Raw genomic sequence first — 25,381 nt, forward strand, 5'->3', positions numbered from 1 at the left:
ACTATTTAAACAACCCATCATCAAATCAAATCAAATCAAATCAAATCAAATCAAAACGAATTCTCAAATATCAAACAATCAATCCCAACAGAAAGAAAAAAAAGACAATGGTAAATTTAAATCATGATGAAAGAAAAAATATATGGGTAGCTGCAAGTGATGGTGATTTAGAAAGAGTTAAAGTCAGTTTATTTTTTTAAAGAAAGTACAAAAACTTATCGACATTGAAAAAAAATCTATTCAAGACTGATCTCAAGTATTGAATTTTTTGGTTTGGATAAAAACACACGCACATTGTTTCTTTGGATGATTGGTTTTGGATCTTTGGCTAAGGAAGGAACTTGTAGAATCAGGTTTGTTCTACTCCCCCCCCCAATCTCACCACCACCACCATCACCACCCAAAAAAACCATTTACCAAAGAGAATTGATTTGATTTTTTTGTTGTTGGTTTAGGTATTTCACCCATGATAGCAGATGAAAATACTTATACACCTTTACATGCAGCCGTTTCATGGAACCATCATTCGATACTAAACTATTTAATTTCAAAAGGTGGGAATATCAATATAACAGATGAAGATGGAGAGTTGAGTTTTTCCTCTTTCCTTCTCAAAAACAATTCATAACAAGATCTTTAATGATAGTAGTATATTGATTCAAGATTTGGGGGTTTTCTTTTGATGATCATATAGTACTCCACTTTTTTCAGTTGAAGATCTTGAAACTGCTAAATATGTGATCGAATTAGGTGGAAATCCATTTCATAGGAATACATCAGGACTAACAGTTCAGTCAACAAGACAAAAACTCTCGATAGAAACCCATGAAAGTGATTTGCAAATCTGATCAAGATGGTATTCCTTTTTTTGAAACGTTTTGTAGGCAGCAGAACATTTAGAAGAAGAGTATCCTGAGATTTCTCAATACCTCCAAACTTTAACCGGAGAACCTATCACAGGATCATCTAGCTCAGCAGGACAGCCGAGCGAAAGGAATTCAGATCCTACAAATTTAATGACCAGTGATTTGTTAGAAAGAGTTAAAGAGATCATGACCGATGCAGAATCGAGAGGCGTAACAGAAAACGATCCAGAAGTGAATGAAAGGTTAAGACAGATTGTCACTGAAACAGTTGAAGGATCAGTCGGGATCGGTAGATTGATCGGTAGTAATGGAAACTCTAATGGGTTTGATTTGCCTCCTTCTATGGGTGCTAATAATTTAGAAACTGTACTGGAAGGTGAAGAAGTGGATGAAGATCAATTGAATTTAGATGATAGTAATAAAAGACCTAGACTTTGATTTTTGATTTCGATTTGTTTTTAAATTTCATTGGTTTACTTATATAGTATGTTTTATATATCGAGATGTGAATGCAAAATGTGAAGGCTATTAATTTTTTCTTAGGTTTTATTGAAGATGTTCATCTTTTTAGTATTACTTCCTGTACATTTTTGTTTAGTTTCATAACTCCTTATAACTAGGTAAAAGGATTTGAAACATGACATATCCCATATAGTTGGTATCTAATATTTACATATTTTGATCAATCGTAAAGTGAGGAACGAAGAGATTGAGAAGTTTGTGGACTTTATCATTTCGAGTGAGCAGATTACAAAGGAGTAAGGAAGTAAATGTGTGTTCGGTACGATTCCAAGACTTATTGCGATGAAGATTGAACAAGTTGTTGAAAGTTTTACAATAAGTCAAAGTCACTGTTATTGAAATCATCATGAGTCAAAAGCAAGAATAATTAGTTTTTGGATTGTCATTTGAATGATGACATGTAGAGATGGTACGAACTCTAATCGATCTGAATATCTTTCGATATGTCGTTTCATCTTAGAAGTATCCACCCAAGTTACGAAATCTTCCATATGCCTATTCACAAGGAAAGCAGGATCTGTAATCACATCTGGACCTACTCTAATATGACCTTGTTCGATATACTGAACAGCCTAAACCCATCCATCCATCCATCCGACCAACCCCTCTGAAATCGATTAGTTTATATAAATTAAATCAAAAAAGAGAGATTTGATCTTACCATTTTGACCGTTTCTGCCATTTTCATTCTACAAACCATAACAGCTAATCTTCTACGACAAAAGGCACTCACAGTGATTTTCTTTTCTATATCACTCATCTTTCCTCCATTCGAATCATCTGTTCTACCATTCCCATCCATCAAACCTAAATCATAAAGTTTGTTTAATAATGATGATTCGTGTTGAGATCTAAATGGATCTTGTGGTGGTAATAATGATAATTTATGTGATAATTTTCGAATTTGTCCACATAATAAATTGTAGGCATGATAATCTTCTCTATTTGAATATCAAATTAAAAAAAATCAAAATCAGCTTTTTGTTTTCTTTATGTTTTTCTTGTTGATGGTGTTTAGAATTTGATATACCTTCTTTGAACATGATAAGTTCTCATCACTTTTGCTTCTCTTAGAGTGGAATCTCTTTTCCATTCTAGAAAATCGACTTTTTTAAGTAACTTTTTTTCGTGATGCTGTTTTTGATTAAGAAGAAGAAGATTAGTTTATGACTAGATAGTGATTAGTTTAGTTGAGATTGGATTGACTTACCTTTAGTTGTCTCATTTCGATTTGAGTTTTTGTTAAATTTGGTGTGGGATGACTTCAGAATCAGAACTTCAGTGCTCGAAGGTTTCCATCAAATTTTAATTCATGTCACGTGACTTGACACTTAAGCACTATGGGTTTCTGACAAGGTTTTGTAGCTTTACCGTTTCATCGAAAAGTCAACTGCAGAACAATCTCATCGAGCTGAACCATCCAACACAATGTCAGCCCAACCACCAGCACCATCAAATGGAAACCCTCAACAATTGAATGTTCAAGATCTCGAACCTGATCAATTGAATAGTGTAAAAGAACAACTTGAACAAGTCAGTCATCTATCTTCATCTCTTCATCTTACCTCATCTCTTGTATCTTTTAGATTTCTCTTGAAAAACTGAGAAAAATCATCAATCAGATTTGATATCCTTCGATCAATGTTCCTGTCCATATATCCAAGGCTTTATCTATTTCAAGTTAACTTATAGACTACATGAAACTTATCATCAACTTTCCTTATCTTTTCTTTATACATCATATTCTTCTTCAAGCATTAGCGCTGATATTAGAACCCCGAAACCCACCCCCAAAAACCCAAAACACACATGAATCTAATCAAACCTTACACAGGAAATCGTTCATTTCACCACCTTGTTTGCTCAATTAAGAAGTGCGACATCAAAATACACGAATGGAATCGAAGCTATTGATGAATTAAAAAATCAATCCAATTCAAAGGAAGATGATCAAGTTTTGGTTCCATTGACGGCTTCTTTATATGTACCTGGAAAATTAAAGGATCGGAATAGAGTCATGGTAGATGTTGGAACGGGTTATATGATTGATCAAGTTTGTCCTGCTTTGTGTTTTTTTTTTTGGATTCTTTTGATTTTCAAATTGAATTCTTCTTTCTGATCAAATTTGAGTTTGTCTTTGAATTTTGGATTTTCTAATTTATATAGCCAGTTCAATCGGCTCGTAAATGTTTAAATCAAAAGGTTTTATCTCTAGGTGTACAACTTGATCAACTTCAAGCTGTGATTGAAACTAAACAAGAAAATGCTGCTTTGGTAAAGGAATTGATTAGGATCAAGACTATGCCTGCTTCTCAATCACCATCACAGTGATTAATTAATTAAACCCTTTCAAGAATCATCAAAATCAAAATTGTAATCCAATCGTAATTTCAATCGATATTGACTCGGATCATGAATCAGATTTTGAATAGCGTATGGTATTGGTTTACATATGTAGAGATTCAAGGTCTTATGCCACGCATGAGAATGTTTCCAACACCTTCCTGCTCTCTGTTGTTTACCCTTCGAGTTCTGGACTATTGATGAAATGTTGAAAGCTCCTATGGCCTGGAGTTGGATTTGAGATGATTGTGCGTAAAAAGTCCCCTGTTATATTTAACTTCAATCAGATCTCCGAATTGGATTGGTTTCCTCTGGTTCTGTAGTTTGTTCAGATCAGTTGTTCATTCATCTACATAAATCTTTCATGAAGGAGTTTGATCTCTAGCAAGATTTGTTAGATCTTCAAGGTAAGAGGAATGCTCTAACAAAAAGAGGCATGAGAATGCGATCAAAGATGACTTGCATCGCTTCAATTTCCAGATGAGGTTCGGGGCACTTCTTAGACATTCAAAGCCTTCCGTTGACGAGAGATTCATATTTAGCTTGGATGGCTGGTAAACGTGATGAATACTTCCAGGATCTTTGATCATGGGTTATAAATCTACAAAACTCCTGTGTTGATGGGTGTTTTCCTAGATTTCCTGCCACATGCAGATACAACTTTTAAAGAAAGTTCGGAGGCATGCACTACCTATCTTGTGTATCTTACTTGACCCGTAAAATCTTATAGCCAGGACTAGTCAAACGTGTTTCATTCCGGCTCTGAATGCTTCTAAACTCAAATCAGTATGAGATGTGTTCAGAAATCATCAGGAAACGGACCCTTGATTCGATGGCTACGTAGAGTAGAAATCATCATAGCAAGCTTTATACTAGCTTGTGGGGGTGCCATGTCAGTATGTGAGCGGATGACTGCGATTGTGATTTTTTTTCTATCAAAATCATCTCGGCTCAACTTTCTTTCTGATTAGGTCAATCGCATGCCACTCAGTGTCCCCGTCCCGTTCAATTTCCTTCAAAGGGATGGAATGGTCCAGACTGGAGACGTTGCCTTTGAGCTCCGAATTGTTGCATGATTTATGACTTATGAGCCTGACCAAAGTTAATTTGGGGAACCGCAAAATTCAAATGATAGAAAACATGCTATTTCCAAGTAAAACCTGTCTCAGTGTTCTAAGCTAAAAGATGATGAATGCTAGTCTTTAGGAAACAACTTCATTGGAATCTCTCCTTGAACCGATGAGATCATAAAGATGTCTGATCAACACAAATCTTAGCCGTACAACATTCCTAGTTCTTACATCAAGATCCTTTATTGTACAGTAGTGCAAAGCTTCGAAGCAAGCACGTCAGTATGAATTCTTTTCGTTTGACGATATTACCTATCCATCGATTCCCCTGCTTGAAAGGCAGATTTGTATCTTTACAGTGGAAGATAGGTAACAAGTTATGTTTCAGACCAATTTGGATACATTTTCAGACAAGATGGGGTATCTTCACCCTGTTGAAAGTCTACAGGATATATAGACCACCTCTCTAGTATTTTCTCTGAGGGGTTCCGCCACTCCCCTATCGACAATTTCTTCTTCACTCTCATTCTCAACTTTCTTTTATACACAAAAGATCAAAGCCATCAATCACTCTCTTTCAAAATGTATCAATTCATTAGTCCTTTCGTGCTAATCGCTCTTGTTCGAACAACGGCTGTTCTGGCCGAAGGGAGTGGTACTAATTACCCACTTCCTCCACCGATTACCATTCCACCTGTTGAAAAAGCAAACATTACGAATTCGAGTACTATTGGGGTGAAGATCATTCCACTGTACTGTAACCAAGCTTTCATGCCACTCCAAGACGAGAACGCGACATTGACTGAGAATCAAAAAGGACCCGCTAACAGTAAGTGCTTGCTTTAACCCAAGAAGATGAAAGACAATACGTAGATTATTCACACTAAAGAGTCTGCTTTAATTACCTGCAGTAACCGAGTGTGCTTGTAAAGCCTATGATACCCCTAGCGGTGCATTCTGTGCCACTAGTTCATGCAAAAACTTTGCTAGTAAGATTATATTCATTTTTCTTAAACATCTTCAAATCCATTTATTATTTAATCATAACTAACATGGTTTGAATCTGATGAACGTTTTGGAATTTTCTTCAGCTTGTCAACAATGTAATTTGATCACGCTTGGTGTTAGTGCTAAGACATCTAACTCTAACAATCTTACTATCCCTTCGGTCGAATGTCGAAACAATTATTTCCTACCTTCTCCAAAAGATCGTGATCAACATGCATGTAAGTATATGTTTTCTTTACAAACTTATCTTTCAATCTTGTTGACTTTGATTGATTATCCTCAGTGTGTACTGATGTTGAGGATCACGCCTTTGCGTGTGAGGGCCCTTGCACGGGAGGAACCTGTAAGTTATCCGGAATATTTGTTGATGGTTTTGATTTACCTGAATCTGATGCGAGTTATCTTGTTCCTGTGAACAGATTGTCAGGAATGCATAAGTATGGACGATCCATATCTTTAAATTCAAGTTCATATGACTTCTTCAATGACATGGTGATGAAAAAGCACCTAATCTGTAAACTCTTGCAACCATCCGTGATTTGAATTTTGATCCAAACGCAAAATATTGCATGTATTTCACCCTACGTAGCTGGCTCGTCACATGACCTTCTGGCTATAAGCAGATGGCATGTAAAGCTTTTTATTCCTGCCAATGTACATCAGTACCTAGTCATAGGATTATCACTTTAGATATTGTACAAAGGAAGCTTTTTTTTGGGATTCTTATACTTATTTGGGATGAATGATTCATCTTGTTTTGAATTCTGGCTTCACATCTTGACTCGGTTGTCATATTTTTGGTTCATTGATTTAAGAATTTAACTTGATTATGAAGTGTACCGGTTACCTAGGGAAACCTAGCGAATAGAGGACTGTAAAGGGAAGAGTTTTTTTAGTGTCTGCTTTAATTGGACATTGTCAAGTCAGCATTCCTTTCACTGCTATGAGAGGGATTAGAGAGTTTTCTTATGACATCTTTTTTCAGCCTAAAGGGATGTCACACTACAAGCCTTGAGAGACATACACGCAAATGTTGGACACATTTGAACCTTATGATTTGCTGGACGTCTGCTTACATATGCAGATCACTCAGATCATCATGCAAACTGTCATGATTGGCTAATTAAGCTAGGCCTCGCGACTACCATGAAGGATTTTGTGAAGGTTGACCCATTCAGGATCCGCTAAAGCTTGTGGAATCAAAGAAAGCTACCTTAAGGGTCTCCTTGACCTGACTTGATCATAAATCATGACGGCTTGTTCTTCCATTTGATGATTAACTCTCTCCATTAAGACTTTGTATGCATGCTTTTAATTGTTACGTGTGGTTGTTAGGGACCAAGATGTCGGATTTGTGCTCTTAACAGCCGAAAGGTCAAAGTCAGAGGTATCAGGAGCGAAGGTTTTGTGTAGTATATGTCTTGGGTTGCCTAGAGCCTATCTCATCACCGGTTGACCTCTTCACGACTGCTCGAGTGGCTCTTCGCTGAACTCCTGGATTTTGTTGCGACATGGTCTGATCGTGTGCTACCTCTGATTGTTTCTTGATTTGGTCCAGCTTACCTACTGCTTCACGGTTGGTCTACGTCGTCAAGCGCTATACCATACATCAAGTAACTCATATTTCGTAGGACACGATGGGCTTGGGAATACTCCTGCTTTCATTATCCGTGTTCTTGGTCTTTGCATTATACTTGTAAGTCTCAAGGTTGCCTGATAATTAAGAGCTCACATTTCCAGATTTGTTGATACCCGCAATTTTCTTTGATACAAAAATAAATAGCACTACAAAGATTTGGGGTTCTCAAGAAAATCAAGCGGATCAGATTCATGATACGACCGGGGCAATCTATTACATAGGTCCAATACACGACCTCAGTAACAATCCCAATTGCATTTACGTTCCAAACTATTCGATTGCACATCCTCCGGCTTATGGCACATCTTCGAAAGGTGTCCAGAGTGAAAATCCCGTGAAATTTGAACCCGACAAGCCTATAAGTTCTTACCCTTTAAAATCGCCAGAGGAAGTCCACGTAACAGAGAAGGATTGCAACCTAGAACCAATTAAAGGAGCTTCTCGTGTACTTGAAAACAAATCCGGAGAAAATGTGAATTCTCAACGCATGCAGACAAATATTGAAGGACGAGCATCGATTTCAACCCCTCAATCAGGAGAATCAAATCCCACAAAAGCCGACTGCGCCGGCTTAACAACGCTTTCCAAAGCTCACCTCAAAGGTACAAATGATAACATAGCAGTCTCACAGAGGTTTAACAAATGTGAAGACCAGGAGCCGAATGAGAAACTTCCATCTTATGATCAACTTTCAATGAACTCTCAAAGCATTTCACACACGCGTCTGTCGTTGAAGCAAGACACCGCTTACTTGGGAAGGCAACGTCCAGACTATCAACCACCATCAACAGTACGAAATGTGGTCAATTTTTAAGGCAGTGGCAGCTTCCATCTGACTGTATCATCTCACCCTGCGCCTTGATGTACGTTAAGATGACATTTTGTAACACTAGATTGTGTAGTTGTAATGCTAAATAGATGTCGTGAATATGAGGTTTTGTTTGGAATTGGACAAACTGTGCTTTTAGCTGCTTGTTACTATTCCACAAGGATGAAAAATTCGTCAGGAAACTATGATCCCCAATGTTTTTGGAGGGGTAGCTGATCACCATTAGGAGTTGAAGAAATTCTTGATTTGAGGCTATAGACATAAAGTCTTCAATCACCCTGAAGGATATTAAGAAAACTGAAAAGCCATGTTAAGATTTGTTGTATCACCTGTAAGTATGTTCATGATCAACTTCAATATCACATCGTTGCTTTGTATATTTACAACTTGTGGTCCTTACAGCTTTGATGAGGTCTCACCCCGGACCTCACGCTGAACCTATATAGATCGTATCTGTGAGAATAGTGATCATCTGCTCAATCTTACTTTGGCCACCACTCAATGATGTGGAAAAAACAGGTACAAATCTTTCAAGTTGAACTTTATTTGTCAGTCGGGCAACATCGATGCAGAGTATAGGTCCAGCTAGTCGACCAAAAAAATGGTAAAAAGATAAGTGAAGTTCAAAAAAATGACACCTTTGATTATCAGGCAGTCTCCCTTTGAAAGTATCAAAATATAAAGTCGATGGTGTAGAGGCGTATCGGCTCTTGTCTTCGATCATCAGCAAAGAATTGGCTTGCCTACGGTCCAAAAGTCGCATTCTCATTACTTTATCTTTGCAAGAACAGCACATCCAATGTGATCCACTGGTTTCCATGGTATGAGAATTAATTATATAACTGGATTATTTGGCTCATTAATTGCAATTATTTGAAAGATTGGTGTTCGCGAAGATAAAATCCGGGTTGAACAAAAATGAAAACAAATAAGTGAGGAAGTTGATTAAGAACATGATTATGATCCATTAAAGCAATTATGTTGACGTAAAGTAAAACTTTAGAGTGTTCATGATGAGGGTGAATCTGCATAAATAACATGAGAGAATTCAGGTGCATTGGTTTTGATCTTCAAGGATTTTGACGAGCAGTGCAATGGCATCGGTCTGGGTCAGATGAGAAACTCGTAGTGTCAGCTATTGGGCACAAGTGATAAGATTGAAGAAAGAAAAAAAAATATTCAAAAACAATGATTCAACGTACCTCCTCGATATATGGGCTATTCCCTCCCCTAGCGGGGAAAAATATTGAGTAGTAGTGACCCGCTGGTAGAGTGGTCGGCGGATGATGGTAGTCTATTCAATGTAGTGAAGGGTGTAATCCATTTTTCAGCTCGCCACTTTCCCCCAACCGGAAAATGATCAAGCAACTTGATCAAAGGGCGAGAAAATTACCCGAAATTTTGGCCAGTACGATGGACGAGGAGGGTACAAGAAGAATCTTGCCAGAAGGTGAGCCTTTGGGGCTGCGAAGAAATACTGGAGAAAACTTTGCATGATCGGTAGGATCTAGGATCCATTGACCGCGTGGTGGATTCGGTTTACCATATGTGAAGCTTTGGTAAAAGAAGTATCTTGCGGAAATTGCGGAACAATCACTGGGTTTTTCCTAGGTTGATTGTATGCATCGTTGATGATCAGTAAACGAAATTATATATGCTTTGATGATATAAGCCGATCACAATGAACCTCGTACAAGGTCACTCACCACTTTAACCAGTGCAATGTCGAGCGGGTCCGTCGTGGATACAATCTGTATGAATTCCTCTCCGGAAGTGGATAATGGTTGTATCATGTGGACAACACGGCCTGTGCTGTCAAGTACTTCAGCTGGCCGAGTGAAATCAATTTTAGTGTTGATGAAGAATGTCTTCGCTCCTATGACTGTAGGCCTCAAATCTGCATATGCTTGAGGTGCAGCCGACGTTGTCAGCGCTAACAGACCGAGCGTTGCACATGAGGCGAGTGTTTTGAACATATTAGTATAGAGAAAGTGATTTGTATGAGTTATTTGAAAAGTGATAGTTTTGGCAGGAAAATGCTTCCACCTTCCCCGCTGACTTGCCAGTATTTATGTAGGTGAAGTGTCAAATCTCCACTCATGGGTTTGTACTCCAACAAAGAAAGATCTGACCCGTTGAGCCTGGAGTGCCACAAGAAGAAAGATGGCTTTCTTCAGCACCCCACCCTACCCCACCGGTAGACTACAGGATCCGGGGGGCGCCTGAGAATTCTCTGAGACTCTGATAAAATGAGAATCACCCCTCATAAGCCATGAGATTATGGGTATGTACAAATCTCGCTTCAGCCGAACTTGACTTTTGGACAAAAGTTACAATTTGACGACGTACTGCTACACACGTGTGACTTCTTCGATTCACACATACCCCTGACCCAAAACACGCCTGTGACATACTACAACCCTGCCTCCGTTGTGATCACCTCAACTCAACTTCACCGACCGATTGCACCCACCTCACCTCAACGACGTTCCTCGCTACGCATTCCACTATGCTACTCTTCGACTTTGTACGTCAGATGTCGGAAACCAGTCCGAATCTAATCACCACCCTCACTGTCACCGATTTCGTACGATTCATCAGCTTGGCCTCCGAGGTAAACCATATTGCTGGCAATACCCCACCTGTGTACCGGAGCCTCATCAGCCTCCGTCGGTCTCGGAGGGATTTAAGTTGGAAACCTCATGTGTTCCACCTCCCCCACCCGTTAACCTTGACTAAGTCCCTCTTCCGACGCGGCCATGTCCGCTCTCAAAGAGGGGCTTATGACTAAAACCCCGGGTTTGGCTTGAGTACAGAAAGATTTTCAAGCACATTTGCTTGAATCCCCAATGTGAGGGCTCAGAGCATCATAAAAACTCATCAAAATTCAACAAGAGCTTCTTGAAGGTCTGCTGTGTCTCCTTGTACCAATTTTAACATGTCGTCAGCTGTAAATTGCCAGGGAATTGGACTCCGAGATCAAGTAATCTTGAATAAGTCAAGCGCGGTTGTAGCCCCTGTGTTGAATAAGGGCCAGATTTACAAGAACTCTACAACTTGACTGTGTCACTTTGTTCAAGTAAATTGATGCACATAGTGACACAAGCGTGTGTACAAGGCTTATAAGAAGCTCTCTTCATTTCATTGTGAGATGAAACAATGTCTAGAGCCCTCACAATATGATTTCAAGAGAATGTACTTGAAAATCCAGCTGTGCTCAAACTACCTGGGGTTTTGGTCATAAGCCACTCTTTGAGAGCGGATATGGCTGCCTGTGTCAGAAGAGGGGCTTAGTTAAGCTTAACCACCTATCAGGTTCTTTTTTCAAAGATCATCCCAAACTTCAGAGGCTATCCAGTTGGTGAGGGACCAAGGGTGAGGGTGGAGGTTAGGATTCTCATCTGAACATGGTCACACTGTGATACATTTAAGTTTCCAGCTTTTCACCACTGTCTGGTGTATCTGCCCTATAACTGCATCCCCCGACTGTACCTAGATCCAATTGTTATCCATCTCAAAACCACTTGTATCCATTTATGCAACACCCACTCTACATACACATGTAGCTTGAAATCTAAAACTCTACAGGTCAATGGACAATGGTACCCAAAGGCACAACAGTACCATCTATTTCCATGTGGACACATATAACTCTCAAAGGGGGAAGCATGCAACTATCCCTATAGCATGGATAGTACTATGTTGGGTGCATATATTCAGGGTCCCAGCAGAAAATTTTCCACTGCTTGCCCTGAATCACATCAACATTTTTTCCTTTCCCCTGTTTTCCAGCAAGCATCAACCTTACCTCTAATCTTGACTATCTAACCCATTGTCTTTTCAGAGTTCTTATTTCTCACATAAACAAAAAACATCTTACCCGCCCACTGACCCTTCTTCAGGAAGGATGAAATACACAATAATTAAGTATAGTTCTTCTAGATCTTTCTTTATTGTTTTCAACTGTTCTAAGTACTAACTATGCAGATATGTCTCACCTGTTGTATTTGAGAGACCAACTGGGAGGGAGATGATGAGCTTTTGCCCAGCCCACCGTGCAGAGCTCCCATCTACGGCACTCATGAGTCCTACCCCCTTAGCTGTCAGCTAGGGGGCCCCCCAAGGCACCTGGGATTTTTTCTCACAAGAGGACTCTAGGTTTGTCTAGACAAACCAGATGAACATGCAATACATTTCATATTAAGATATGTAGAACCTGCAACCCACTCCCCCAGAGAGCTAGACAAGAGAGTGTGTGGATATGTGGTACACTGTGAACATCATTCAACTTCCCTAAGTTGGGAGAGGAAAATGATTGATAGTACAGTTTGTCATAAAAGGATCCAATACTGCACACCTGATCCATAACACCCACACTACATATGTGAAGCAAGCTAACTAAATAGTTGTCTATCATGGACATACAGGTCTGCTCAGTTTTTTGCCCAGCAGAACAAATAAAACACATGTTATACCACATGTAACTTTTTTGACTTTGAAAAAATTGTCCCAAAAATTCACTACATATCATTCTGTAGCTGCTCAGGCAATATTGTTGAAGCTATCTCTTAGTAACAGAAAGGAAGTTACATGCAGTTGAGTTGATGATCAGATTACACCAAAACTTTGATTCAGTGTATGTAGTCAATCTTTTGAATGCTTTTGTCAAACGGGAAAAGTTACAGCATGTATTACATATAAACAACTTACACCACAGGAAACATCAAATGTGAACCACAATTGAGCAAAGTTGCAGTGACTAGGTCCGCAACTTTCTTCCATTGCGGAACTTATTTGCCCCAGCTTTGCCATAGGTTTTCTAGCTTGCCTCAAGTTGCCCTTGAATTGTCCACTACATATGTAACTACTCTACTACATATGTAGTGAAGCTCATGGGCAAAGAAAACCCCCAAGAAGTTGCAAGAGACATCCTTTTCAGTGGACCTACTTAGTTGGTAGTGCAATACTTGAAAGCAAAAGCACTTTAAAGTGGAAAATGAATAAATAAAACAAAAGAGCAGCTCAAGGGAAGTTAGCAAACCCACAGCAAAGCTATGGCAAACAAGATCTGCACTTGAAGAAAGTTGCGGACTTGATCACCACAAGTTTGCTCAATTGGGGTTCACCCTTAATGATTCCCGTGGTGTTATCCTGGTAACCAATCTATTCTAGATTGTATGATTTTGGTCGTTTCATCATCATCAGCTATCACTAATTAAGAGTTTGATTTTGTCCAATGTTGGTTTTCTTTTGCTCTGTATATTGTTCTTGAGATTCTATCCAGCATTGTTTCATCAAACTTTTTTTCAGTTGTTTTCAACAAATCATCATAAACAATTTTGTTTCAAGTGTTGGGATCTCTTTACATCATGCTTTTTTACAAAACATAAGATAGCACATTCATATATTTAACATAAGAAAAAGTCAATAGTATTATGGCTACATAAAAGATATCCTCAAGGCAGTTTCAAGAAATTCAGACCATATCAAAGCATTTTGAAGAGGTATGATTCCTTTTCGACCTGGTTGACATCCCCACAAGAGTATTTTTTTCTCCGAGTCGATCGGAGATATGATCAAGGTCAAAAACACATATATATTCAAAAACCTGTCATCCAGTGAAATAAGCAGGTGGTGGATTTGAGAAAGATTTAAGTTCTGATCTTGGACTATTTTTGAAATCACCTTTCCGACCTATTGTAGAAGGTGGGCGGTAATCAGGTTCAAGTCTCCCAAGATAAGATGTATCCTTTTTCAAAGAGATACGGTTGTTTGGGTTAAATTCTCGACTTCCAGATATGTTCTCGTATTGAGGAAGAAGATTATTTGAATCGTGTCCTGGATGATCAAAGTTAGAGAGTGAATATGTTCTCTTTTGAACGGTATTGAGGTGTGCTTGAGAGGGTGTGCTTGGACTTATACTAATGGGATAAGCATTTTCTTCTTTGGTCGGCGTAGATGGAAATTCGTCGTAAAGATCAAGAGTCGAAGATGATCTTCGTGCGTCCAATTCAACTTCAATTATGTGGTGATCGACTGAAGACTGTGGTTCTTGGTCGCCCGCTGATTCTATCTGTTGGGGAAAGACGAGATGCGCCGGTGGAGTATCAACGCTGGAGGCTACGCTACTGACATTGAGCACTTCATCTTTTGTATCTTGTTGGGACTGAGGTTCTGGTACCACGACTGATGATGATCTAAGTGGATTTTTTTTGGATGTTCGATTCCTGTCTTGTTGATTCTGTGAGAATGCCAACGGGTTTCCACACTCTCGCATCGCGAATCGAGATTCTTGCGGAGAGATACAAGCAGCTGGTGGAAATGATATCGCTGAAGGTTTTGAAGGGTCAGAGTAAGGGGAATCGTGGGCTTGTTCCTTGGGGGGAGAGGTTTGTTCAGTATTCTGAGGTGCTGGTGGTGGTTTCTCCTCTGAAGCGGATAATTTCGAACTGCTGCTCCCATCGACCATTTCATCAAGTCAGTCAATCTCTCAACTTCGCACATCAAAATGAACGAAAGCTTACAGGTAATATACACCCGTAGTGACGACCGCCGCCGAAAGGAAGAAAATCCAGTACATTCTCTTGAATGGAAGCCAGACGAGCGTGATGAGATTTGAGGAATGAAAGATTTGAGTGGATTTTGTAAATGCCTTTCGCATATATTGGGAGGTTTTCAGGCGTCGATCTCTGCGTTTCGTCTCTCTTGACACAACGTCTTTGAAAGAATTCATGGCATCCGGTGCTCTGAGGAAGTCTAGGTCACCGAATAGAAGGTAGTGGTCGTCGAGATTGCGCTTTGGCAAGCTTCGGCATCCGATTTCGAGGAAACAAGTTGTTCACGCGCAACTAGGACATGTGAGCATATCTCAGAAGAAGCTTTAACCTCTCGATCCCCAGACCACAATCATATACATACATACCCAGATCGGTCATGGTCATGGTATGTTGGCAAATCCACATGTTCATTCTTGAAAATTATCTCTGACAAACTAAAACCGTCCCGACTCCGAGTCCCAAGGATCCTAAACTGACTCACTCGCCTTTGAGCTGATCAGTAAATCTCAAAAACGAGTGGACTTCGTATTAAGTTTGCTGATCATCCATGCTTCAAAGAATGAATTGTTTCAGAGATAGCTTCGGTAACAAATTTCAAGACCTTTCAACAATCTCAATCTCAATCATAAACCAAATCAAAGAATCTTTTTTCATTATCATTTATAGGATAGATACAAACTTCAATTGTAAAAAAAACCATCATTAATTTACTTAACATTCTTCAAACCTTGCAAACAAAAACACCCTTTCTACAATTTCATCATGATTCATCAATTTCAATTTTCTTATTTGAATTTAGTATCACCAATCATCAATCATCAACCAAAGTTCAAAGGTTTTTTAAACCTAATTATCTTTCATACAATATACAAAACCCCGCACAAAAAAACTTTGCAAAAAAACCCACAATTTCAAATCCTAATACTGATCCTTTTTTCTCAATTTCTTTTTTTTCTTTCTAGTAAAACGACCTAATCAGTTTTCTTCTTCATGATTAATTTCATATCTATTTTTGTTCCTCTTCTACCTTAGTTTCATCAGAAGATGGTTCTTTTTCTTCTGCTTTCCAATCAATTTCACTACCTACAAAACTTTCTTGCATTTCTTCCGTTGTTTCTCCTTTATCTACACAACTGCCTGTTTCAAGGTTCGTATCTGATGGTGACTCTTCAGTTTCTACTGGTGCAGGTTCAGCTGGTGCAGGTTCATCTGGTGTAGGTTCCGGTGCAGTTTCTTCTGCGGCTTCTGGTGCTTCTGAAGGTGCTGAAGGTGCTGAAGGTTCCACAGTTTCTGGGGTTTCGACAACTTCTGGAGCTTCTACGACTTCTGTAGTTTCTACAACAGCTGGAGCTTCAACAATCTCTTCAATTTCTTTCTCTACTCCGATCCCATTAAACACTTTATTCTTCCAACCACTACCAAGACTAAAATCTCGTTTACCAATCACTTGTTCCAAAGTTTCCGAACTTTCTAAATCAATCTCATTTGAAACTTTTCTTCTAACCCAACCATTCATTCTTTCTACAATCCTTAACCATAATTCGATTAGACTATCAGGTATAAAACTACCGATTGTTTTATAAATCATAACTTGTTTACCAGTAGAAGTAAATGAACCATGATTGATACTAGGAGATTGTAAGATGTTTTTGACTCTTTGAAATAGATTTGAAAGTGGTGTACCATTAAGAGAATGAACAGATAAAGAACTAGTAGGGATCGCAAGAAATCCTAATCTTCTTGATAAAGATGGAGCATAGATCGGATGAAGATGAGCGGGTAAAGTAGGTAAAGCTGAGATTGTACGTGGGAAATGTGAAGGTGGTTTGAAAAGACCGATTCGTTCGTTGATGATTCGGATTTGTTGTTTACTTGGTGAATCACAAATTAAGATTTCTCTTCGTAAAGTGGTCATTAGAGTTTCTAGAGCTTGGTTCACTATTACTGAGGATGAAAGGTAGGGTAATGCCACACTACTCGTCTTCGTAGGAACTAAAGATTGTAGCCAGCAATCAAGAATAGTCAGCTATCTGTTCTGATTATGACTTGGATGTATGCAGAAAATGAAGATGGTTAGGAACTTACATAAAGTCAAGATCACACCATCTTCACCACCAGATTTTTCAATCGAGTTACGCATCATAGGAAGTACTACTTTAACCACTTCTAAACTGATACCAACAGTACTAGCCAAATGTGGGATTAATTCAGTTGTAGGTTCCATAGTTTCAACAGGTCTCAATTCATCAAGATTACTAATTGGAAAACAATTGACCATTCCTACGAGTGCAGAGTGAGATCCATCTCCCATAAAAGCATCACCAGCTGAATGAAGTGGAAATCTTAAACTAAGAGCAGATGCAAGTGATCGAGTAAAAGCAGGTGCAAGTTCAGGTCTAGTAGGATCTAATACAAGAGCTTTAATCCAACCCAATCCATCACGTTCTAATGAACTCACATGAACCGGATCACTCACACTCGCAATCACAATATACCCAACAGATGCAAGTTCAATAGCTAATTGAGATCCAATCGTTCCAGGATCAGCACATAAGACTATGATGGCCTCAAGACGAGTTTTACCACCTGTTGAATATCTAGGTCGAATGATATGACTAGTTTTCTTACGTCTAGTACGTAGGATTCTGGGTAATGTACTACGAAGGTTAGGATGATCTTGAAGAAAATGTTGAAAAGAATCAGATGAAACTAAAAGACGTAAAGCTAAAGTAGACGTAAACCAAACTCCAGCGGTAATGATCAAATTCTTGGGTTTAAAGATTCGATTTAAGATTGAAGGTTGACTTTGTAAATCAGGATTAGACATCATCGGATTGTTGGTCTTGATGATTGGTGATTCATTGGTTGAGGTTGATAAGATATTTGAAAGTAAATCAGATTTAGAACCTAATTCGATTGATTTTTCATAAGCTTGTTTTGAAATAGATTCGATTTGAGTATAAAGTTGATTTGAAGTTTCAATGATTTGTGGCATCAATAAATCAGAAGTAGAATGAAATGAGTCTATCATTTTCGATTCAAGTGCATCTAATATTTCCCAAATCGATTGATCATTTGAATTATTTGAACTCATCGTCGATAATGATAATAGTAATAATAATAATAATGATGATATTGATAATGGAGAGAATGAGATTGGTACAAGTTGTGGAAAGTGTTGGAGTGGTTCTTTGATTTTTATGGGATTTTGAATTTTCTAGATTTGGTGAAAGGGCTATAGACAGCACGTGATCTCGGCAATCTCTATGACATCTCAAGGTATGTGCGCGTCACGGTGCGCGTGGGTTGACAGTGACAGAAACGTTATGTGAAATATTGTTATGTATCAGGACCCAGGAATGCACCTATAGAGGTATGTAACGAGAATCCCGACCGTTTGTTGGCGCGGTTTGCGGGCACATAACACCACATTTACAACAGCTACAGTAGTGCAAAATATGCGTGAGATTGAAGGCTTTCATTTAAGCTAGCTTTCAGCCTCATAGCACCTATACTTCCTGAGTTAAGCGGATGTAACGGTCAAAATAGCCCTAAATTGAACGTTGGGATCAGGCCTTGGAGGTACAATTTTTTTTGCACCAATAGATTTTGCCCCAAGGTGAGTGAAGTTGAGAGACTTGGAGTAGGTTCATTCGATAGCCCTGCTCCATGCGCATCTTTTGAAGTGCTCTGGAACTTGAGACAATGAGTTTTGTGTTGTGTAGAGCCCAAAAACTAAAAAACGTGTTTTGTTACATACCTGTATAGGTGCATTCCTGGGTCCTTATGTATCACCAAAGCTCTCTGACTGGTTTGGCCGGGGGCGGCCCCAGTCCGACTGGTCAAGGGGTTCCAATAACACTCACTTTCACCAAAGTTTTGTTGAGGTGGTCTGTCAACTTCCATTGAACCTTCTTCAGGATTAAGATATGAGATGTCAGTGTTTTCAGTGGATTCATTGTCAGTTGGTAAGTTGTCAGAGTAATAATTAGGCAGTTTGTCTGGTTCAAAGGGATCCATGCTTTCAGAGAGTCCACTGAGCTCAAAAGTGGCAATGTTGGCATTTGTGAGCTCACTCATACCTTTGAGAAAGTCTTGTGCCACCAGGTTGATGATGTGGTACATGCAACCATGGAAACATGAATCATAAGGCCAAAGAACCCCCATGTGTGCATATCAATCACTGATAATCTGGACCATTGTTTGGTTGGATGATGCATTGTCCCCTGTGATAGCAAGCTGATGGCAGACAGCACCCACATGCTCAAGACTCTCCCAATAAATTCTGGCCAGATTGTCCCCAGTATTTTGTCCTTCAATACACTATCTAGGTAAACTGGGCAATGAGAGATGGAGCATTAATTGACAATTGACAGAAGTGAAAACTTGATAAGGTAACATACCTTGGAAGTGAGAACACAGCGGCAAAATTTGCTGAGCCACCGTATACTGCCCCCATGTGTTTAAACCCCATAATTAATCCTTTTGAAGTGTAGGTTCAGCTTTTTTGAAAAATTTGAGCTTTTTTAAAAAAACATACTGATTGTATCTTGCTTTTACCATTCCAAATAGCTCCTCATTCACCTTGAATGATTCTGCATGATTTCCTAGCAAGGTGGTCGCGACAATCCAGCTGAAAGCAATGTTACTTGGCCTCAGACTCAAAGATAACCTTCATTCACCAGATAACAATTGTTCTACAATGCTTTTTGTCAATTCATTTTATAGCAAACCTTCTAAGTTTCACTCTTTGATTTTGAGATCTTGTTTGATGTTTTCAATTTATTAAGCCTTTAGAACCGTTGACTTTCTCTCTTTCTCACATTCATTTCACAGCCGTTGTAATATCTAATGGCAGATTTTTGAACAGATGTGTCGTGGCTGGTTTTTACTCTGGAAGTCCAAAAGTCAAAAAAAAGACAAAAAAATTCCACTTTCAGATTAAAGTGTATTGTTCTTCTTATAAGACGACACAAACTATTTTGCATTTCATCTTTCTTACGTTTTTCCATCTCTCTCTTTCCGGTTATTATCTTTTCAAAATGATTACCGGAGACCCATTTATAATGGCAACGACATCACCTCATCAAGCGTCTTTCCCCATCTTTCAATATATAACAATTCCAATATCATCCATTATATCAACACTAGGGCATAGGCGGGCCCGCCCGCAGAAGTACGTACAACTTTTCCGCTCAAAGCTCCCGGTGCACGGCTCAAGCTCAGTTAAGTTGGCTCAAGCTGCAACTGGAAGAGAGTGGAAACAGTCACAGGTCCCATTGAAGGAAAATTTTATGAAATTATGGTAGTCAAACCTGTGTAAGAAATCTGCAGGACTGACGTGCAAGATCTGTGCAAAAACTGTGCAAGAATTTTTGGCACCAATTTTGCCTAATTTGACGGATCTTGCACGGATCTTGCACGGATCTTGCACAATTCTTGCACGGGTTCGACTAAATACCTTACATACTTTTTGGTTTACATTTTGTACTGGGCTTTGCATGTTTCTATCATAACTGCCATGCGGAGGAGTCTTGTGTTAGCTTAACAAAGCCCTCCCTGCGCAGCCGCATCTCAAGATAGTGCAGGGTAATTAGGGGGTTTCAAGTTACCTTTTTTACGTATTTTTACGCTAAAACAGCTTGCCCATTGTTGTAAAATATGCACAAATCTTATACAGCGGGAAACCTTTTTAGGTGTCCCAATTGGAGGATACATTGGTTTTACACATAATTTTTTCACAAACAACTTGTCCAAATTGATGGATTTTGTGCAACAAACAACCAAACTTGAAACCCCCTATTGTGAATGTGGATGTAACTATACTTTGTACCGGGGCTCAAGATCCATATCACATATCTGCTTCTACACATCTTGTCTTGTTCTGTTTCTAATTCTTTACCTTCTTCACTTTCTGCATCCTCAAGTTAGGACCTCAACAACAACTTCTTGTCCTAAATCAAATCAATCACATCCAAATGTTCCAAGATCATCAACTTCAACTGGTTCTACATGACTCAAACCAGAATTTATCAAACTCTTCATCTTCATCAGCTTCTTCTTCCAACAGTACAACCAATTTATCTCGACTATCACCTACAAATTTATATGGTCATCCAATCACTACATATTCAAATCCATCTAAATCCAATTGACAAAAACCCCATTCTTATTCATTTACAAACACAGCTTCTGGTATACCTAAAGCTTCTTCCAAATCAATAGGTACATTCAATGAAACCTTTCATTTTTATTAAATTCACTATCTAAATCAGATTCCTCAAATTCAAATGATTTGAATTGAGATGATCATTCAAGTATAGAAATTGGTGAAGAGCTGGGTTTTTAAGAAATGATTCATTGGTGTTATTGATGGTGTAGAAGGTTGAAGCGGTAAACCTCAAGCTAATTCAAGTTGGTTTTCAAATAAACTGATGCAACAATTTTTTCTTATCTCACTCCTTCAATCTAGGGACAAACCCTAACCACCTTTCCTGATGGATCTCTATAAAGCAATTGTTCATTTGAATCAAGTAGATATGATGATGCAGAAGATGAACTGTTTAGGAATCATCAATTTTTGGATCCAGTCAAGCTTTTACACATTGCATATGAAAAGAGTTTAATGAATCAAGACACAAAGGAATCATTGGTTTGACTAATGCTTTAGTGGTGATTTTAAGAAGTGATGAATCAAGGATTGCTGATCTAGGAGATCTTTGATGCTTGTTTGTCTACCATTTTGATTGGATAGATCATCAATGAGATTATCTGATACAATTGAATTCATCTGTTTTTTTTGGATTGGATTGGATAGGCTTGTCAGAGGAAATGATGATATTTTTAGGAGGGAAGAACAACATACCTTTGATTATCCAGTCCAAATTGCAACCAACTCAAAATCAACCCCATCAAAGCATGCAGAAAGATATAACATCAAAGTACAAAAAGATGATGTAAGTCAAATACCATCCTGGCACTGATCAAAACCTTTCTTGAAACTTATCTCCTTTCTTGGAATTCTATATTGTGATCCTAAGTTCAGATGGATTAGTAGATAATTTGTTAAATGAAGATGCTTTCAAAGAACTGATCAAATTCATACCTTGTGAACTTGAATCAGCTTCTTAAAGCTTAGCTCTTAGAGCTAAACAGTTTTAGTCAATCAGGTTGCTGTTAGTTCTCCTTTTTCTCAAAGAGCTAATGATTAAGGAATTCATTATGTTCGTGTCAAGAATGATGATATTTCAGTTGTTGTGGCCGTGGTTAGAGATATTTAAACAAAAGTGAGCGTGATGCATTTGGGTTTAGATTTTGGTTTTGGTTTGGTGGGTATAATTTACTGTATGGTAAATTGGGAAAAGATGATGCAAAAGCTTCCGGAAGATGGTGTTATAAGGCTTAATTTGTTATTGATTTGCAAGTTATGTATGTATGTAAGAGAGGACAGAATCAGGGTATACTTTAGATAAGTGGATTGTTGCAGTTGTGAAGAAACATCAAGTTATATTTGAGTATTAGCACAATCATTGTATTGACACCGGCTTCATACATAGATTGAATGTAGAAAGGGGTTCGCAACAGACTAAACGTGACCAAAAGCAAATAGGGATGTCGAGCAAAACCAAGGAGTGTGGTCACAAAGCACTGGAGGTGCTTTTTGAAGGGAGATCAATCCAGAAACGGGAATATCCAAGCGGGAGCCAAAAATTCAACAATGGCATACGGCATCAATACACTTCTTTTGATCGTACTACTACATGGAGACCAAATTGGGGAAAAACAAAAAATTGTCAAACTGCTTATCAAAGGGCGCAAGACATATCCGTGGTGGATGTAACAAAACAGGAAAAGGGGGACCGGATATGAATAGGGAAGGAATACCGGATTATGATTGTCCAACAATAGTAATCACTTCAGGACACTGGCTGTGATCGTCTAAATCAATCAGAATTGGGGTCAAGCAAAAAGTACGAACACCTTTTGAAAGCTCCAACGGCAAATGCATGATTATTGAGCCTGATAATGCACCACGGGAAAAGCAGAGTTACAGCTGCCGTACATGGAAAAGGTTATGAAACAATGGTGGGGAGCTTTTCGGAAAGAACAGCCAAAGATTTTGTGTAGATGTTAAGGCGAAAAGACAAAGGGCAGAGCAGAGAACACCACTTTACCGTAATTTTTGCAATAGTCAATCACAATCCGCATCATGGGTAGTCAAAGATTGCCGACATCTTTTGAATGCGCCACAGGGGCAGGCAGCAAGATTGATCGATGCTGAGAATCCGACACGGAAATGGCAGAGATTCATTTACCATAAATGCATGCATTCAACACACAGAGCCGATAAAGTTGCCCCGATTGCTGAACAACTTACAGTGTGCTATTGAGAACACGATGATAAGGCATTGGGTTCATATACTTCAACGCAGGGCTTTTGAAAAAGCGTGATGTGTAAGCATGGTTACGTGCATACAATGAAACCTGTGATTAAAAGCCGACAGAGTGTCCTTATCTACAATTGATGCTTTTGGTGAACTATTCCGTCAAGGAAGCGGGCAGCAAAACCTATAAATATCGGAGGTGATGGCAGCTAAGGATCAGCATCATTCGATGTTACCCACGGCTACACGCAAGTGAGTCGTAAGTGGGAAACAGAGAGATCCAGTGTTCTTCGAACCGAATGCTTTATACCCAAATGCTGACAGGGTATAAGGCTTCCGGGGGGGGAATTCGGATTTAAGAAGATAAATTATCCTTTTATCCTTTGTTCATCCAAATACAAATTTGTAATCATATGTTATCTGCTTTGTGGTCACAATTTTTTTTATCTTTCCATTGATTATACGCTCATCCCCGGTTTTGATAGTCACCCAAATGTCTAATACTTCTTCAATCGCTCCGGCCGAGACCCCCTTGACTGGCCACATGAACCCTTGTGAGTGCAACTTCCAGTTGGCCTTTTCGCCCTTCTTCAACTGATACCGTTTCTCGTTTGATTATTTTCTTGTTTGATTCTGTTCTTGTTCAATTCTTTTCTCCTTCCATTCTTCTATTGCGTGATGATTTTTCTCCTTCAGTGTTCAAAACGCCAGTGGAATGGGCAGGGGACGAGCGAGTAGCCAGCTGTATACGCCAAGACCCCTTACACTGTGTTGGCACTCCAGCTCGGGATAATTTTGAGAAGAATAACCAGATGACAATCGAAGTTAGATTCAAGATCTATACCGACATGGAGGTCGACTTGAACGCTGCAAATCAGAGCACCCCAAAGGTTGGGGCTGGTAAGAAGGCAGCGAAGTCAGCCAAACTCAATTTAATAGACTCTAGAGCCATTAACAGTCAATACCTCAAATTGAAGATTTGTCTGTTTGGTAAGAGTCTTATCGAATTTGAGGACCTGGTGGCTGGAGCTTGTGAGGTGTATGAGGCTGGTATGAAAAAGATCATTTTGAATAGTTCATTCTTGCCGGACCTGAAGTGGAAAGCCAGTGTTGGCTGATCAAAGTGTGTTCTCACCGATTTTGATCAATGGCAAAGTTTTGTCAAAGCTCTTGAAAAGTCGACCAAAAAAATGGGAGTTGTTTCAATTGAAAATGAAAATGTACAAGTCAAAGCGAAAGATGGTAATAAGGTGAGTTATCTTTCCTACTAATCTCCAATTTCCTCATTCCGTTATTCACTCTACTTACTTTGGGTTCGATAGGCTTTGGCAACTAAGAAGCTCATTGCGGCCACCAACGGAGGTGGGGCAGAAGATCAAGAATCTGAGGTGAGTACATGTTCAATTATCATCATCATTAGTGAAGTGTTCCATAATGATGATGATGCTTCACAGGAATCAAAGCAAGAACGAGAGTTAAAAACTCTGGCTAACCAGATTTTTAGCCAACATGAAATTGACAAGGGTACCAAAGGCCCTGGTAAACTTTTGACTACCCCGTGGGATCCAAATTTTCAATATTGATTGCTTTACCCCGCGGTGTGGATCTGGGCTAAAAGGGTGGTGCGTGATAGATTCCTTTGATTGAATTTGTTCATAAGCAGCAATAAACTGACTATAAACATATTCACACATAGGCCGCCAACATTGCCACCCCCGATATACCTCCAAACACCTTGGAGTTCCGGTACAAAATCAAGAAGAATCAATGGATCCACCCTGACATGGGGTGGGATCACCGTGTCCAACTTTGATTAAAAGGCCGTCCTCGGGGATCCCAGGTGATCAACTCGAATGTTAATTATTACAATCTTAGTGAACCTGTACAGAGCAGGGTTTGATGAAGATTCAGATCTTTGAACTTTGAATCTCTTCAAACAAACCGGACTTCGAGAATACTCACCTTCATTCAAGATTGTATGCGAAAATCTTGGATGAAGGGAGAAGAGCTCAGAAGCGCTCTGACAGGTAATAGAGAAAGAAAAACAAATGGTACTTAGTTTTAACTAGGTTTAAAGTAAGTATAAACATGGTTTTCACGGAGACATGCTTGAGTTGAAATGTGTAAAGGAAAATTGATATCAAACGGTGTTATAAGCATATT

At 39.1% G+C, this 25,381-nt stretch overlaps 9 protein-coding genes across 9 annotated transcripts; 5 read left to right on the forward strand and 4 right to left on the reverse strand.

Annotated features, from left to right (window-relative positions):
- Nucleotides 1-107: 107 nt before the first annotated feature.
- On the forward strand, nucleotides 108-1,304 carry MELLADRAFT_101421 (uncharacterized protein; the record flags this gene model as incomplete). Its single annotated transcript, XM_007403720.1, has 5 exons — nucleotides 108-182; nucleotides 338-353; nucleotides 456-588; nucleotides 695-788; nucleotides 885-1,304. 5 exons carry the CDS (start codon nucleotides 108-110, stop codon nucleotides 1,302-1,304), a joined length of 738 nt encoding a protein of 245 aa, XP_007403782.1.
- Nucleotides 1,305-1,373: 69 nt separating this feature from the next.
- MELLADRAFT_76384 (uncharacterized protein) lies at nucleotides 1,374-2,640 on the reverse strand (the record flags this gene model as incomplete). The annotated part of the gene is made up of 5 exons (XM_007403838.1): nucleotides 1,374-1,717; nucleotides 1,806-1,960; nucleotides 2,050-2,329; nucleotides 2,419-2,522; nucleotides 2,599-2,640. 5 exons carry the CDS (start codon nucleotides 2,611-2,613, stop codon nucleotides 1,699-1,701), a joined length of 573 nt encoding a protein of 190 aa, XP_007403900.1.
- A 156-nt stretch (nucleotides 2,641-2,796) lies between these two features.
- On the forward strand, nucleotides 2,797-4,025 carry MELLADRAFT_46467 (uncharacterized protein; the record flags this gene model as incomplete). Its single annotated transcript, XM_007403721.1, has 3 exons — nucleotides 2,797-2,921; nucleotides 3,223-3,441; nucleotides 3,555-4,025. The coding sequence occupies 3 exons, from the start codon at nucleotides 2,817-2,819 to the stop codon at nucleotides 3,717-3,719; spliced, it is 489 nt and encodes a 162-aa protein (XP_007403783.1).
- A 1,358-nt stretch (nucleotides 4,026-5,383) lies between these two features.
- On the forward strand, nucleotides 5,384-6,269 carry MELLADRAFT_101424 (uncharacterized protein; the record flags this gene model as incomplete). Its single annotated transcript, XM_007403722.1, has 5 exons — nucleotides 5,384-5,630; nucleotides 5,713-5,790; nucleotides 5,893-6,027; nucleotides 6,093-6,152; nucleotides 6,229-6,269. The coding sequence occupies 5 exons, from the start codon at nucleotides 5,384-5,386 to the stop codon at nucleotides 6,267-6,269; spliced, it is 561 nt and encodes a 186-aa protein (XP_007403784.1).
- A 1,177-nt stretch (nucleotides 6,270-7,446) lies between these two features.
- MELLADRAFT_101425 (uncharacterized protein) lies at nucleotides 7,447-8,262 on the forward strand (the record flags this gene model as incomplete). Its single annotated transcript, XM_007403723.1, has 2 exons — nucleotides 7,447-7,505; nucleotides 7,593-8,262. 2 exons carry the CDS (start codon nucleotides 7,447-7,449, stop codon nucleotides 8,260-8,262), a joined length of 729 nt encoding a protein of 242 aa, XP_007403785.1.
- Nucleotides 8,263-9,325: 1,063 nt separating this feature from the next.
- Nucleotides 9,326-10,253, reverse strand: MELLADRAFT_58750 (uncharacterized protein; the record flags this gene model as incomplete). Its single annotated transcript, XM_007403837.1, has 4 exons — nucleotides 9,326-9,412; nucleotides 9,480-9,571; nucleotides 9,671-9,884; nucleotides 9,984-10,253. The coding sequence occupies 4 exons, from the start codon at nucleotides 10,251-10,253 to the stop codon at nucleotides 9,326-9,328; spliced, it is 663 nt and encodes a 220-aa protein (XP_007403899.1).
- A 3,635-nt stretch (nucleotides 10,254-13,888) lies between these two features.
- Nucleotides 13,889-14,746, reverse strand: MELLADRAFT_101427 (uncharacterized protein; the record flags this gene model as incomplete). The annotated part of the gene is made up of 1 exon (XM_007403836.1): nucleotides 13,889-14,746. One exon carries the CDS (start codon nucleotides 14,744-14,746, stop codon nucleotides 13,889-13,891), a length of 858 nt encoding a protein of 285 aa, XP_007403898.1.
- Nucleotides 14,747-15,461: 715 nt separating this feature from the next.
- On the reverse strand, nucleotides 15,462-17,993 carry MELLADRAFT_76385 (uncharacterized protein; the record flags this gene model as incomplete). The annotated part of the gene is made up of 2 exons (XM_007403835.1): nucleotides 15,462-16,826; nucleotides 16,920-17,993. The coding sequence occupies 2 exons, from the start codon at nucleotides 17,926-17,928 to the stop codon at nucleotides 15,841-15,843; spliced, it is 1,995 nt and encodes a 664-aa protein (XP_007403897.1).
- Nucleotides 17,994-23,711: 5,718 nt separating this feature from the next.
- On the forward strand, nucleotides 23,712-25,035 carry MELLADRAFT_87154 (uncharacterized protein; the record flags this gene model as incomplete). The annotated part of the gene is made up of 7 exons (XM_007403724.1): nucleotides 23,712-23,772; nucleotides 23,915-24,325; nucleotides 24,386-24,468; nucleotides 24,541-24,606; nucleotides 24,673-24,757; nucleotides 24,837-24,840; nucleotides 24,915-25,035. 7 exons carry the CDS (start codon nucleotides 23,712-23,714, stop codon nucleotides 25,033-25,035), a joined length of 831 nt encoding a protein of 276 aa, XP_007403786.1.
- Nucleotides 25,036-25,381: the final 346 nt, after the last annotated feature.

The sequence above is a fragment of the Melampsora larici-populina genome, assembly GCF_000204055.1.
Source record: "Melampsora larici-populina 98AG31 unplaced genomic scaffold MELLAscaffold_1, whole genome shotgun sequence".
NCBI classification, from domain to species: Eukaryota; Fungi; Basidiomycota; class Pucciniomycetes; order Pucciniales; family Melampsoraceae; genus Melampsora; species Melampsora laricis-populina.